Source organism: Telmatherina bonti (assembly GCF_933228915.1).
Source record: "Telmatherina bonti genome assembly, chromosome: 18".
Lineage (NCBI taxonomy): Eukaryota > Metazoa > Chordata > Actinopteri > Atheriniformes > Telmatherinidae > Telmatherina > Telmatherina bonti.
The window spans coordinates 21,907,328-21,920,697 of NC_136616.1; the positions used below are offsets into that span (position 1 = coordinate 21,907,328).

At 40.1% G+C, this 13,370-nt stretch overlaps 2 protein-coding genes across 2 annotated transcripts; both read left to right on the forward strand.

Annotated features, from left to right (window-relative positions):
* The first annotated feature begins 234 nt into the window (after window positions 1-234).
* On the forward strand, window positions 235-2,767 carry LOC306768904 (uncharacterized protein). The gene is made up of 3 exons (XM_079257374.1): window positions 235-564; window positions 1,053-1,364; window positions 2,209-2,767. The coding sequence occupies exons 1-3, from the start codon at window positions 436-438 to the stop codon at window positions 2,347-2,349; spliced, it is 582 nt and encodes a 193-aa protein (XP_079113500.1). The 5' UTR covers window positions 235-435; the 3' UTR covers window positions 2,350-2,767.
* Window positions 2,768-4,262: 1,495 nt separating this feature from the next.
* On the forward strand, window positions 4,263-13,337 carry LOC306768959 (uncharacterized protein). Its single transcript, XM_079257449.1, has 8 exons — window positions 4,263-4,369; window positions 5,886-5,995; window positions 6,179-6,263; window positions 6,343-6,538; window positions 7,389-8,440; window positions 8,584-9,371; window positions 11,898-12,104; window positions 12,189-13,337. Exons 1-8 carry the CDS (start codon window positions 4,278-4,280, stop codon window positions 12,431-12,433), a joined length of 2,775 nt encoding a protein of 924 aa, XP_079113575.1. The 5' UTR covers window positions 4,263-4,277; the 3' UTR covers window positions 12,434-13,337.
* Window positions 13,338-13,370: the final 33 nt, after the last annotated feature.

The window sequence follows — 13,370 nt, forward strand, 5'->3', positions numbered from 1 at the left end:
ATAATAATAATAATAATAATAATAACAACAACAATAGGGCCCTGCCATACTTCGTATGGCTCGGACCCTAATAATAATTTGATAAAGAGCTTTGAACAGTTTGCAGAGGACTGGGTGGGCCACATGGTGACGTATTGCGTGCCTCCCCTGAAAAAAAACGCCCTGTTGTGGCTTGCGGAACCAATTAAATCCCCTGTCTCCTGGCGTACATGCCAACATGAGCACCGACCGAAACCCACGCGGCTGACTCGTCCAGAGGGCTACTGCTTCGTGTTCATTCCCCCCAAACATTCTGTGTTTGTGTCATTTATTTATTTTTATCAAAAAGAAACATCGTTTTTTTGGCCAGCTCTGACAAAGTTGAGAGAAAAGGTCGGAGTGTCTGCTCTGTCTTCACGCTCGCTGCTAACCCACCTAACTGGGGGCTGAGTGCAAATGGCAGAGCAGGAGGAGCAACCGTTAACCGCGTCGGGTACGCCGGCGCCTGGTCAGTCCCGGACGGGGAGAGCTGTGGCCTTAGCCCGGCTCCTTCACAGCGAATGTACCGATCTGCTGCGGCTATACGTGAGTTGTAGTTAATACTCTCGTTATGTTTGCCTTTAAAGTCAGACGGTGAGACACATTCTTCTCCCCGTTATATTAGGCTTGCTTTGATGCAAATATGTTCGTGTGCTGAAGCAGCTATAGCTACCTATTACATTTAATTGTGTTTAGATGTAAATGCTGACACTAATATTGACAAGTGTGCTCTTGGTTGTTCTCGTAAGAGATGCTGTGGTACTTAATGTAATCATACTAAAAGACACCATCCTCCTCTACCCCATTTTCCTGGAGAGCCTAATGGATAGAGTGTATTGGATTTTTCTATTTCTTGCTTCTCTGCTTGTGTGCCTCAACATTTTGTTTGATCAGTTTGATCAACAGATTGTTTGGTGTTTAGATCATAGTTTATCTAAAAGAAGATAAATGCGGAAAGTGCTAGATAAATGGCATCCTTTAATGGAGACAAAAATTCATCTACCTTTTTTCTCAATTATGTTTGGGCTTTTCAGAAAGAGAGGGAGACCTTCTTATCGGACCACACCCCAGATGGCGGACGCATGGTTTCCCTTTCCCCAGAGTTGGAGGAGCCTAGCACCGAGGAGCAGGTGCAGCTGCTGCACTCAGCTCTGCGACAGTGCCTGGGGCTGCTGCACTGTGTTATCCTGAAGGAAGAGGAGGAATGGGGCCAGCTGGAGGGCGACTACGAGACCCTGAAGAAGAACGTCCGAGCTCGGCTGGAGCACTTGCTGTTCAGCACCAAAGATCTAGTAGAGACCGAAGGCACAACCCTGGAGGTCACCCCAGATCACCAGTGTAATGAGGTGAAGTATTGATTAGAGTTATTTCTTATCTCCATATGGCCCATATTTCCTCATATGATTAAGTGAAACTGCTATTTATCAAGCATCTGCAGTATATAAGGAGCTGTCAGCACAAGGACAACAAATAACAACAACATAAAAAAGAAACACCAATTGCAGCGTGTATCTACTTATGTATACGTTCATGTTCACATTAGTTCTCACAAGACTAAAATGAAGTGTTTTGTAAAGAACAGCCAGCTCAGTTTTTGTGTTTTTTACTTGCAAGCATCTTCTGTTGTCATTCAAAAGTTATTGGAGATTCCTGGTGGTGAAGAAAACCATTTTTGACAATTATATTTAATGACTAACTTTTATTTATTATAACTAAGTATTTCCTTTGTATGAAATTTTGCACAAATATCTCACAAAGCTGGTCATCTCCAAGCTGCCAACAGTAAAGCCTCTGTTGTTAATGATTAACAGTATATTAATAGTATGTAAATGTATTAAATGCTTTAGATCAAGATCAAAGATAAAGATCTGATAGGATGAAGATGAAAGATGTAGCTAGTTCTCCGAAACATCTGTATATGACTAAGTGTCCTGATTAACCTGCTGCATTTTAAACTAATATTTTTTATTTGGGTTGGTACATCAACTGGAAAAAATGATTGCCTTTTGTTGCATTGATCACTTATTGGCTCTGTCTTTAAAGTAGACAAAAAAGTGTATCAAAATAACCCTTTTTTTAAATAAGTGTATTAATATGTTATATCTTAAACTATCTGTATGCTTATGGAATTTCTTTCTACTGTGTGCATGTAAAGAGATGTTTAACATCATGTTGTCCTCTTCCATGTAGGAGGTTGATGGCGCCGCAGGAGTTTTCGGCCTCAAAATGTGGACCTACCGGGTGCTGCTGGAGCTAATCCACTGGGCTGATCATGCTGCACAGACCCTTCATGTTTTACACAAAGAGAGAGAAGGAACAGGGGAGATTTAGATTCCTTTGTTTCACTCCAGCAATATCTATGAATGAACTTATTCAACACTAACAGACAACCTTATGTATTCCACATTAAAAATGTAAACTGAGATGGCCTGTACTCTGTGAACAGTTGAGGTGAAAAGTGCACCGCTTAACTAAAACTACAACTAAGCTCCTGAAACAAAGCCAAATAGACAGATTTTCCCAAACACTGGTATTTTTACACCAAGTGCTAGAATGACCTGTAGTTCTCCAGTGTTTGGTATTTCCTTTTCCAAGTGCAGGCGTGTTTAAAAGGTTGGTTTTTTTCGATATGCAATGCCAGTGTTAGACTGTTGTCTTTTTTAGTATGCTGTTATTTATTGTATTTAAATAGATTCACTCTGATTATCTGCTGTTTATAACACTCCTGACTCTACTAACCGCTAGAATGTAGCCAAAAAATATGACTTATAAACTGTGACTGATTAACAGCTGAATGTGTATCCATTTACTGTTCACAGCTGTCAATGTGTAATATTATTATCATATATAACCAAAATAATTGAAAATCTGATTTGTTTTTATGTACTGCATGATTGCTGTTTGTATGGTTTGGCACAATCTGTGACAAAAGGTTCTGCTGCTTCATCCACCAAGTTTTTTTTTCTCCTGATGTTATACTTGAATGTGCTACTGGACTGTCCACATCTGAACCATTAGATCATTTGGTTTCTGTCAATTCCTTTTTTTTTTTTTTGGAAACCAGAAATTGTTTGTGAACTACTGTGACCGGGTGATACTTATACAGCACTGCTGTACTATCTGCTGTCAGAAGTATCAAACACTCCTAATTTTTGCCATTTTACTTTAATCCGACAGTGCATACAGAGTGAAAGAGGTCTGATTCTCAATCTGCTTGTATGATAACATGTGCTTTGTTTATTTCTATGAAAATTAACATGAGCACTGAAGATTAAAAACACTATATTAATCCCTGTCCATGTTTTTTTTTTTTTTTTTTTTTTTTTTACACATTAGTTACCCACTTTTTTTTGAGAGGAGACTGGGCAGTATCTGTTTAGTATTTCCAAACAGTATTTTGGGAAGTTTCCTGAAAAGATGGGAGATGTACAAAAGTCTGTGTTAAGTTGGTGTCAGCTTTTAGCATAGACTGGAGAACAGCATGACATGGAAATGAGAAATTTGTCAGTAAGCAAACAGTCAATTGTTAACATGGTAAATCATTTTGCAATGATCCGAGGTTTGTTTTTCTCCTATTTCACTGATTAAAAAGCACTGATTTAGCAGCTCTAAAATATGTCCGTTTCCAAAAATGACCAGGCACTGATTTATTTCTGCAATGCGGCCTTATCTGACGAATCATCTCAATTGACGAATCAATCTCAACTGACATACAAGTTCCTCTAATGTTTGTATGGTTATATATATATATTTTTTTGTTTGTTTTACTTATTTTCATGTTCAGTTTAACTTGACGTTGTTATACATTAACAGATAGGCACAGATAGAAGATTAAATCCTGTATAATCTGCCCCATAAAGCACCTTTCGAATAATAAAAAAATGAGTTGACTTAACTAAATTAGATTAACCCCCACCCTAACCATGTCACCACACACTACTTCACTAAAGAAGAAAAAAAAAACATTTGTCTTGTGTATCTGTTGATAGATTCAATAAACTTAATTGTGTATAGAGTCTCATAATTCCATCCTTGTACATTTCTTTGAACATGAAAACACTTATGCAACATTGTAGCTCTTTGTTTAAGGAGTTCCATAACTTAGCTCCATAAACAGACACACACCTTATATATCTACATATCTGGAGGAAGAGGAGGAGGAGGGTGCTCCCCATTTTAACAGTAGAACCCCAAAGGATGTTGCGCACATGCGCAGTGTCCAATCTACCGGAGCACGAGAGGTAGGGAAGGCAGTCCTAATGGCGGAGAATGTACGCTCGCCTTTTGACTACCGGGAACCACCGACCCTCGACAGCGACGGGGATGGGAGTAAGCCGCCGCCACCACGGGGGTGAGGAAGCACAGCCAGACTCTGGATTAGTCTTTGCAAGGCGTTGTTTTCACCCACAGATTTTTTTCTTTTTTGCGCAAAATCCCAGCGCTTCAGACGCACGCGCTCGGAGCGTGCATGTCTGTTTAGTTAACGTTAGAAGCCTATGTTCGCGTGCATGATTTTCGGCTTTAATGTTGCAGAAAGCAGAGAATGGAAAGTGATTTTTCTTTGGTTATTGCTTGCAGCCGCTGTAGCCTAAGGGACAGTATCTTCTCCCCTCCTGCTGGTCTGGTATTTAATGTCCAGCCTTTTATATTTGATGTTTTGACGCCGCTGAAGTATCAGCTAGCTGCTGGAAGCTAACAGGCTAGTCGTGGTTTAGCATTGATGTTAGCATGCACCCTGCAGGACTCATCTGCTCTTTAACCCAGTAGGTCAGGTATCTCATAAATATGTCCAATTGTTTCCGAGTTGCAGATATCTTACAATATCGTTTGGTAACATGATTCAACTCTCAACACTTCTTGCCTGCTTCAGCTGCTGCAGATCAAGAGTTGTGGATTGTTTTGGTGTTGAGTTGACAAAGTTGCTGACCACTATTAAAAAGCATCCGACAGCTTTGACTGTCATCGGGCTCAGCGAATATGGGAATGCTTTGTTGTACTAATCAGTCTATTGTAATATATAGTTTATTATATAATCTGAATAATGAATGGAGGTGGAACCATAACTGGTCATATTAAAATCATAATAAGTCATGAAAGTATTTGTTTGTGTCACGTTTTGGCCATAAATATGTATTGAACACGTACCATGATAACATTTCTGCTGTTTTATGACTTTATACTAAATCAGGGACTGATCAATTGGTTTTATTGTTATGAGAGTGAGATACAACACATTCTTTAGTAAAATCACAGCAACTCAAAGATGTGAATAAGGCTGTAATCACACAGGAAACGATGATCTCTAGAATTGAGTGGGTTGTCAATGAAAAAAAGCAATAGTAAAGTTTTTAAATAAAAGTTTAGTGCCCATTTTTAATTAGAACAGTTAAACATCAGTTTATTACTATTTCTAATTACTTTAATTGTATCATTAAATTTCATTGGATTTGGTGGTTTAGTGGGATAATAGACATTTAAAAAATTATTTTTAATCAAAAGATATAGTCTGTGGATATAAACTAATCAACAACTTGGCTGCTAGTTAAAATAACTTTTGATGTCTTAAAGTGATCCATGGATAGCTTGGGGTTTGCATAATTATCACATTTTTCAGATGAACAATATGTGGTTAAAAAATGTGAATATTACTCTGTTAGTATAATTAATTAAGGATTGATTCTGTTTTAAAAAGCACAAAAACAATTTCCCCATTATCACTGTCACTACCAGAACTAGTAAAGGAGTTTGTATCCCTATCAGATATTTTAAAGAAAAAGTTATATTTAATGACTTGCAGAAAGAAAGTGTGAAGCAATGATTTGTTTGACTGCATTGTTATCTTAAACAGTGCCCTTTTGTCTTAATAGGCGCGTGTGTGGAAGAAAGAGGAAGGGGACACCTGTAAAAGTATGTGGCCGATCATATGTAACAGAAGATGAGGAGGAAGAGAGCATGTCAGAGCACAGCTACAGCCCTGGTACATATACAAACACAAGTGCACGTTTCATATGCTGCTGTTGTCTTTATTCACTGATGCACTAGATTGTTTATGAACGACTAGTCAACAATACTGAACTTTTTATCTTTCAAATGAATATCCTGTCATCAGGAAATTAATATATGCTGGAAGTAATCTGGTGTTTTTTTTTTTTTTACCCAGGTGACGGCCAGTACCCAGAAGGTGCAGAGGACCGCCTTCCTCCACCTGGCAGCCCCTACTACCTCCCTGATCCTACTCAGCTCTGGTAAGGAAACCCCTCAGAGCTTTGTCCAGCTTCATCAGCTGGGGGAACAGTGTTTCTAAAATATCTTAATGCGTTCCAGTGTGCCAGAGTTAGGGGAGGATGGGGCAAGTGGTGTTCGAGGACCTGTGCTTTTCCACCCGCCTCCCAATTGCAGGATTCGAGAAGTTCACTGTGGGACCCAGGTGCGGCTGGTTGTCATAGCAATTCGAGACATTGCGAAAGGGGAAGAGATTACAGTAGACTACAGCCTGACAGACTGGGGCGAAAATGCAATGGTGAGCTTTGATGATTATTTGACCAATAAGAAGGAACAAATGTTGCAATGCTGTTGTTTTGTATTTTTCTCTGTTAATACCACCCTTGAACAACAGATTAGGAATGTGACCCTATTATGCAGCAGCTACTAGATGACACCGATTTTTAGTAAACAATAACATCTATTATCAGAAGGAATCTCCAGGGTGTACCCTGCCTCTCACCCAATAATCGCTAAGATAGGCTCCAGGTTTCCTGTGACCCTTAATTGGACTAAGTGGTTAAGAAAATGAATGAATGAATCAAGTATTTAAAGACGTATTTTTAAAAATGCATGACCTATCTCAGGAAAAAAAAGAGTACAGTACTGAATTACTTTTTTTTTCTCTGTTAAGAAGACAGAACTCTATTAGGACTATTTATGGTTGCATTGTACCGTGGGTGCAGTTTTCAGGCTGAACCAGATCAGCGTAGGAAAGTCCTCATTACAATCTCCAATTATCCAAAGGCATGACAGGGAGAGAAAAGTGTCTTAAAATCACAGTAATCTGCATCAATAAGAAATCATGTGCAATAGAAAAAATGGCTTCCTCTTGTCCCAAATATTCCGTAGGAAAAAGATGATTCCAAATGAAAATCTCTTTTTATTGAAGTCGAAGATAATAGTTAAAACAAAATTTTAAACTGTAGAGATGATTTAATTTAATTTTTGCCCATTTTTATAAGATTGTGTCAGGTTTGCTTTGAAAGCAAATTGAAAACCAGTCGTTGTGGTAAGGATAGCGCTTGTTTATTTGGAAAAGTCTGGAACTGACATGATTTTTATATATTTATTTAATTTAAACCATTTTTAAATCTTTGATTATCTAGGAGGAAGAGGCTGGCCCCCACCCGCTGACCCTCTCTGTTTCTGATTACCTGACCCCCTCCTGGTCATTGTCACCCTCATCCTCCCCACTCACCCACTCCGAGCCCAGTGACTCAGACCGAGAGGAAGACGAAGAAGAGGAAGATGACGACGACGATGATGACGATGAAGAAGAAGAAATTGAGGAGATAAGGGGCCGAATGCTTCGTCGACGTAAGAAGCGCAAGATGCCCACGGCGGTAAATTCCAAGAAGAAGAGTGCGCCCGCCTCCTCCAGGGGACCTGGGCGCCCCTGCTCCTCCTTTTCTCGCCCATCACCTGTTACACCCGCAGCTAGACCTCAGCCCCCAGTCAACCCACTTGCAACACCGACTACCAACATAAATATGAACATTAGCAACTCTGGCAGTCCCCCAGTGAGCCGGCGTCAGCACTGTCCCTACTGCGGACGGCACTTTCGCTCCCTGGCGCGCCACCTAGAGAAATACCATGCCAATCAGCCAGAGGTCAGGACAGCCATGGAGCTGGCACTCCTTCACACACACAGTTCCTCCAATGGCAGTGCTTCACAATCCCACCCATCATCCTCCACCTCTGCGACTCACTGCCACTCCTTCGCTGTCCCTCAGCCCTCTGCTTCTAACTCCACTCCGTCCTCCCTCTTCTCCAGAGAGAGGGAGTCCCCGGCTACTCGCCTGAGCACAGGCAGCGTCTCATTCTCCCTCTCACTTTCACCACCTTCTTCAGCTCAGCCTGCAGCAACCAAGAAGAGTCCCAGCTTACCACTGCCTACCGCAAAACTCTCCACACCTCCTATGGTGTCCAGGGTAAAGAGTCCATCACCACCTCCCCCATCTACCCCTAAAAGGGGTCGGAGGATGAAGAGAGAAAAACAGGAGGAACAGCAGAAAGTGGAGGTGGAGAGCTCGAGAAATCAAGAGGAACTGTTGCCGCCTCCTACACCAGAGCCAGATATTGATCCAGATGAAGATCTGGTGCTGAGTGGAGAAGGGGAAGATGATGCACCAGAGGAGAAAAATGGAGAAGTTGTAAGGTGTGCTTCGTCTACTTTCTTTTCGTTACAAAGTCAATTATGGTGCACTTGTTCATTTATTGGTGATGCTGTAAATGTTTTGGTTAATTGTGTTTTCATGTTTTGTACTGAAGGTTTTTTTTCTCTCTGTCTTCTATTTCCAGCACACACAGACAACACATGTCTCCGCTTTTGTCATCGCTGTCTTGTTTGGTCCTTTATCTCCGTCACCAGCAGCACTCTTCATTCCTCTCTTTAACCCGCTCTCCACACTCTGCCGAGGCCTGGCGCCTTCTCTGCCACTCCAGCCTCTCTCTGCTCATCCTCTACAATAGACACCGGGAATGTGAAGTGGCTAAACTCACTATCCAGGACTACCGCAACCGAATCACTCCACAACCCTGCCCCAACCCCCCCTCTGGCACGGAAGCTCTTCTGTCCCCATTTGAGCGCCAGGTACTCTGTCATCTCCCACGGGCAGGTGTCCTAGGCAAACGCGGCCGGATCCAGCCACTTATTCTCCCGCCACACTGTGAGTCCTGCCTGGACCTGCTTCTACGAACCAGCCCCAATGTGGGTGTGGATCCTGAGAGCCCCTATGTCTTCTCCCGACCTTACCACTCTCCTGCTACCCCTCTCCGTGGTACAGACCTGCTGAGAAACCTGGCTCGAGCCAGTGGGGCCAAGAACCCCGGAGCACTGACAGCAACACGAGTGCGGCGGCAGGTAGCCATCCTGACCCAGCTGTTATTGTTGGAAGAAGGCGAGGGTGGAGCCGTCAAACGGCTGGAGGACTTCCTGGAGCACGAATACCACGTGACACAGAACTGCTCCACTATCATACGAGATCCAGCGCTGATGGGGCGTGTGGGTCGTGTTGTTCTTTACGGAGAGAGGGAAGGTGTGCTTTTCAGGGGTTTGAGCCTGCAGGACATCTGCCTCGAGTTAGATGGTAAGGAGGTGCATCTAATATTTCTGTTCTTGTATTTCAGTATGAAAAGGTGATGACTTCTGGGTTTATTACTGTGTTTTATCAGCTTCTGCACGCTTCTTGCACCACCATTGTCCCTGTTCATTTTCATGGAAACATTTTCTATCTTATTAATTTGACATGATTCAGAGGTCTCTTAAATGAGATTTTCTTGTGGAGTACATATTATAGTTTAGAGAAAGAGAAAGGCTTTGAAATTACTTCTGAAAGAAAACAAACCTGACTGAAAATATGACGGCACAAAATTATATTTTTAATGTGTGTTTTGCAAAAAGCCCTTTTTTTTTTTTTTTTTTTTACAGTAATTGTGTGGATATTTTAGACATCTTAGATATCAAATTAAAAGTCTTGTATTTTTCCTTTTTGGGGCTGATTGATATTGATGATGATATAGATTTAAAGGGATTAAAGGAGACAAAAGGTGTTTTTGAAATTGATCTCTTAAGGGAAAAAGTCAGCAGGATAACAGCGGTGTAACTAAGGATATCATGATCACTTAATTTCACAATTAATCAATGTTAAATATGGTTCCTTTTCATGAAAGTTCATGTCTGAACCATAACAGCATGATTGTGCAACTTGTACATGGAACAAGAACAAATTCATTTGATCCATCAAATGTATCATCCTGCCGCCATCCTTTAAATTTAAGCCTTAAAAACGTTTAGGGTCTGCATAAAAAAGGGATGATAAAGTGGTTTTAGGTAGATCTGGTTGACAGCTGTGACAAGGGACCTTCATGCCCTAAGTCAGCCTCTCTCGCCGAGATGGAGCCCAACTTCATTAAATTCATTAAATTCTGATCATTAAATTCTAAATGTAAAGCTTAGAAACTATCAGAAACTTCATAAACAGGGGAGATAAAGGTTTTGTTTTTTTGTTTTTTTGTTTTTTTACTGTAAAGTGCCACTGTGAAAAAGTACCTATATGCTCTAAATCAGCTCCTGTTGGCGAGATGATGCCAAAGTCTGATTTTTAATGTGGCATGACATTGTTGACTTCCGTATTAATCAGCATGAAATAATGTCATGGTACTGTCTCATGCGGATTATTCGCCTTGCATTAATATGCTAATTTTGTTAACCGTAATTAAAACTAAAAGACTTATATATTCGTGATTTTCGACATTTTGGAAAGTAATTTACATATAATCGTAAAATTGTGATTTATTTCTTCAACAGTAATCCTACCAGGAAAATCAGTATTGTGACATCCCCAGGTGTGACTGCTGTGGTGTATTTCGATGAGCAATTGTTTACATTAGTGAGAGGTCTTGTTTAAGTGGCTTCCAAGCCATGATCACTATTTTCCCTGTACCAACAATATAACTTTAGTAAAAAATGTAATTTGATTTCCACTATCTTTGCTCTTGGACCAAGTAATTTTTTCAGCGCAGGCTTATTTTGGTGTTTAATTTCTTCTGTTACTTAATTGGCATTAGTCCTACTAGCTATGACAACCGTCCAAGTTAACATGGTGGTCTTCAACGAACAGTGTGCTGATAGTAGGATTTTGAGCCATCACTACCGTTTGATCCCCAACGCATTGTCTGGTTTGTAAAACCAGACAAACATAGGTTTGTTTAAGTTTTGAAGATGCCCAAAAATGAATGTTTTTCTAGTTTTCTTCATAGTGCTATTTAGTTATTTCAAGAGACTAAATGTCTAAGAACAGCTCCGATCAGTCCCTGTTCATAATTTAGCTTAGTGCATTTAATTACAGTTTAAATAAATCCAAATGTAGTTCACTTCATTTTACATTAATATTCCAGTTTATTAAAAGCTGCTAAGTTAGGAAAGTCTAACTGTGTTTCATTTGGTTTGTAAAAAACTACACTTGTCTCTCTTTCTGGTCACATTGACAGTGTTGTCTTCAGTCCCCCTCTCCCACCATACGATTTAAGAATGAGCCTTACATTGTGTTGACAGTATTATAATCTATAAAGAAATCATTTTTATAATGTTAATAATCTCAGACAGGCAGCAGACGCATTTACTTTGACTGGACGTTTAATATTTTCCTTATTTAATTGAAATGTTCTTTTTTCTTTTTTTTGTGCAAAGCTTTTTTATTTATTTTTTATTCAAATATAAAGAAGAGCATTTTCTTACTATTCCTACAATATACATGTTTTCCCCCCCTGGAGAAAAAAAAAAAAAACAAACAAAAAAAAACTATTGAGAAACAACATAAATTCTGCACCATGTTTACACTTTACAGTTTGTTTAATTACATGGTTTTGTCTAAATGATCACAAATCCAACACTTCTTCATGGCTGAATCATTTAATAAGTAACTAAATTCAAAGCACATTTTAATACAATACAAAATGAGGTCTTCTGGTTTCAGAAGCAACAAAACCACAGCATTGTACAGCTGGATATTACGAGTAAACTCTATTCTAAATTTAATGGTAATCTACTGAAATAGATGGCAGATTTCCAAACCAAAATATTGACCCGCGTTCATTTTATACCTTCTCTACAGTGATGTCGGGCAACTCAGCAGATTCATTTTCAGAAGATACTGAGGGAGAGGAAGATAAAGACAATGCTAAGGAAAAGACAGATGTGATGGTGAAAAAGAAAGGACCGGGTCGGCCCCCAAGAAAGAAGAAAGCACCCATTCCTTCACCTCCTGTCAGCCCTGCAATAGCTAATGCCCACAAGAGGAGATGCGTTCCACCCAAATCAGGCAAGTGTGTCTGTACACAGTTTTATTTATAATATTCCTTTGCAATTTCTTTCAGTCACTTAAAACTTGTAATGTTTACCACAGGAAAGCGTGGCGTGCTGAAGCGTCCCTGGTCGGAGGCGGAGCGTGTAGCAGTGGAGACTCACTTAAAGAGAAACCTCATGGAACTGCGGGTCCCTGCAAAAGCAGATTGTGAACGCTGCCTGGAACTCTGCCCTCTACTGGTGAGCAACCAGCGTGACTGGAGAGCTATCAAGTTTTATGTCCACAATCGCATCCAGCTGCTGAAGAAGCAGGGGAGGAGGGAGAGCACCGCTGCTGTCAGCTAGAACCTGACAGAGCTGTGAAAGAGGATGGATACCGTGATGCATAATCCACCAGCAGTCATGAATAAGAGGAAAATAAACTCGGGGTCAAGACGGGAGTGTTTTTTTATTCTCTTTTTTTTTTTTTTTTTTTGTCATGGTGTAGCTCCTGGTCTTCAGGTGCATTCCAGGTCTCATCCCTCTGGTCATAAGGGAGTAGTGTAATAACAGTCTCTAAGCTGTGAGGACATGGGTTTAGGTTATGTGTCCTTAGTGTTGCAGTTACCCGTTATTGTTTTTGAGATGTAGTTGGGGAAAAAGTACTTTTATGTGTGAAATCAGAAAGTGAATGCTTTTTTTTATTATTATTATTATTATTTTGTCTGCGTGTGTGTGTGTGTGTGCGTGCGTGCTTTACTAAAAGAAATGAGACATTATGGGTAACAAGCAACATTGACGTGCGCCTTAGATCACTTGGACAAATTAAAAAGTCCTCCATTGAGCATTTAGTTTTCTCAAGGCTGTTGACCAAACATGAATGTGTAAAGCTTTGAGAGAAGAAACTTGATGTTTCTGATCGTTTTTAAAAAAAGAAAACCACAGAAGGAGAACATGTTTTGGTGGACTCATATGAACCTGTATAGTTTGTGGTCGATACTGACATTGTGCTCCCAATTATTATAAAAGTATTCTTCAGTGTCTCAGACCACGATGCACCTGTTAAGTGTTTCTTGCATACCTCTGTACCAGGATCATAGACTAGTATGTGTCAAGGCACGCCTACTTGAATTTACTGAATATCATCATTTTTAATGTATTTCAGAATCATCATATGGTCTAATTCACAATGTAAATACTTCCTAATCTATGAAAGTATGCAGTAGTAATGAGAAAAAGTTTGTAATGTGTTTTGGTGTACATACTGTAAATACTACCTGTACTTATTAAAGTGTATGACATT

Bases quoted from the DNA above. Each gene is read 5' to 3' on its own strand.
- LOC306768959 (XM_079257449.1), top strand. From the start codon at position 4,278: ATGGCGGAGAATGTACGCTCGCCTTTTGACTACCGGGAACCACCGACC. The intron at 6,264-6,342 runs GTAAGGAAACCC...AATGCGTTCCAG, and splicing joins CCTGATCCTACTCAGCTCTG to TGTGCCAGAGTTAGGGGAGG. The intron at 8,441-8,583 runs GTGTGCTTCGTC...TTCTATTTCCAG, and splicing joins AAAAATGGAGAAGTTGTAAG to CACACACAGACAACACATGT.
- LOC306768904 (XM_079257374.1), top strand. From the start codon at position 436: ATGGCAGAGCAGGAGGAGCAACCGTTAACCGCGTCGGGTACGCCGGCG. The intron at 565-1,052 runs GTGAGTTGTAGT...TGGGCTTTTCAG, and splicing joins CCGATCTGCTGCGGCTATAC to AAAGAGAGGGAGACCTTCTT. The intron at 1,365-2,208 runs GTGAAGTATTGA...TCTTCCATGTAG, and splicing joins CAGATCACCAGTGTAATGAG to GAGGTTGATGGCGCCGCAGG.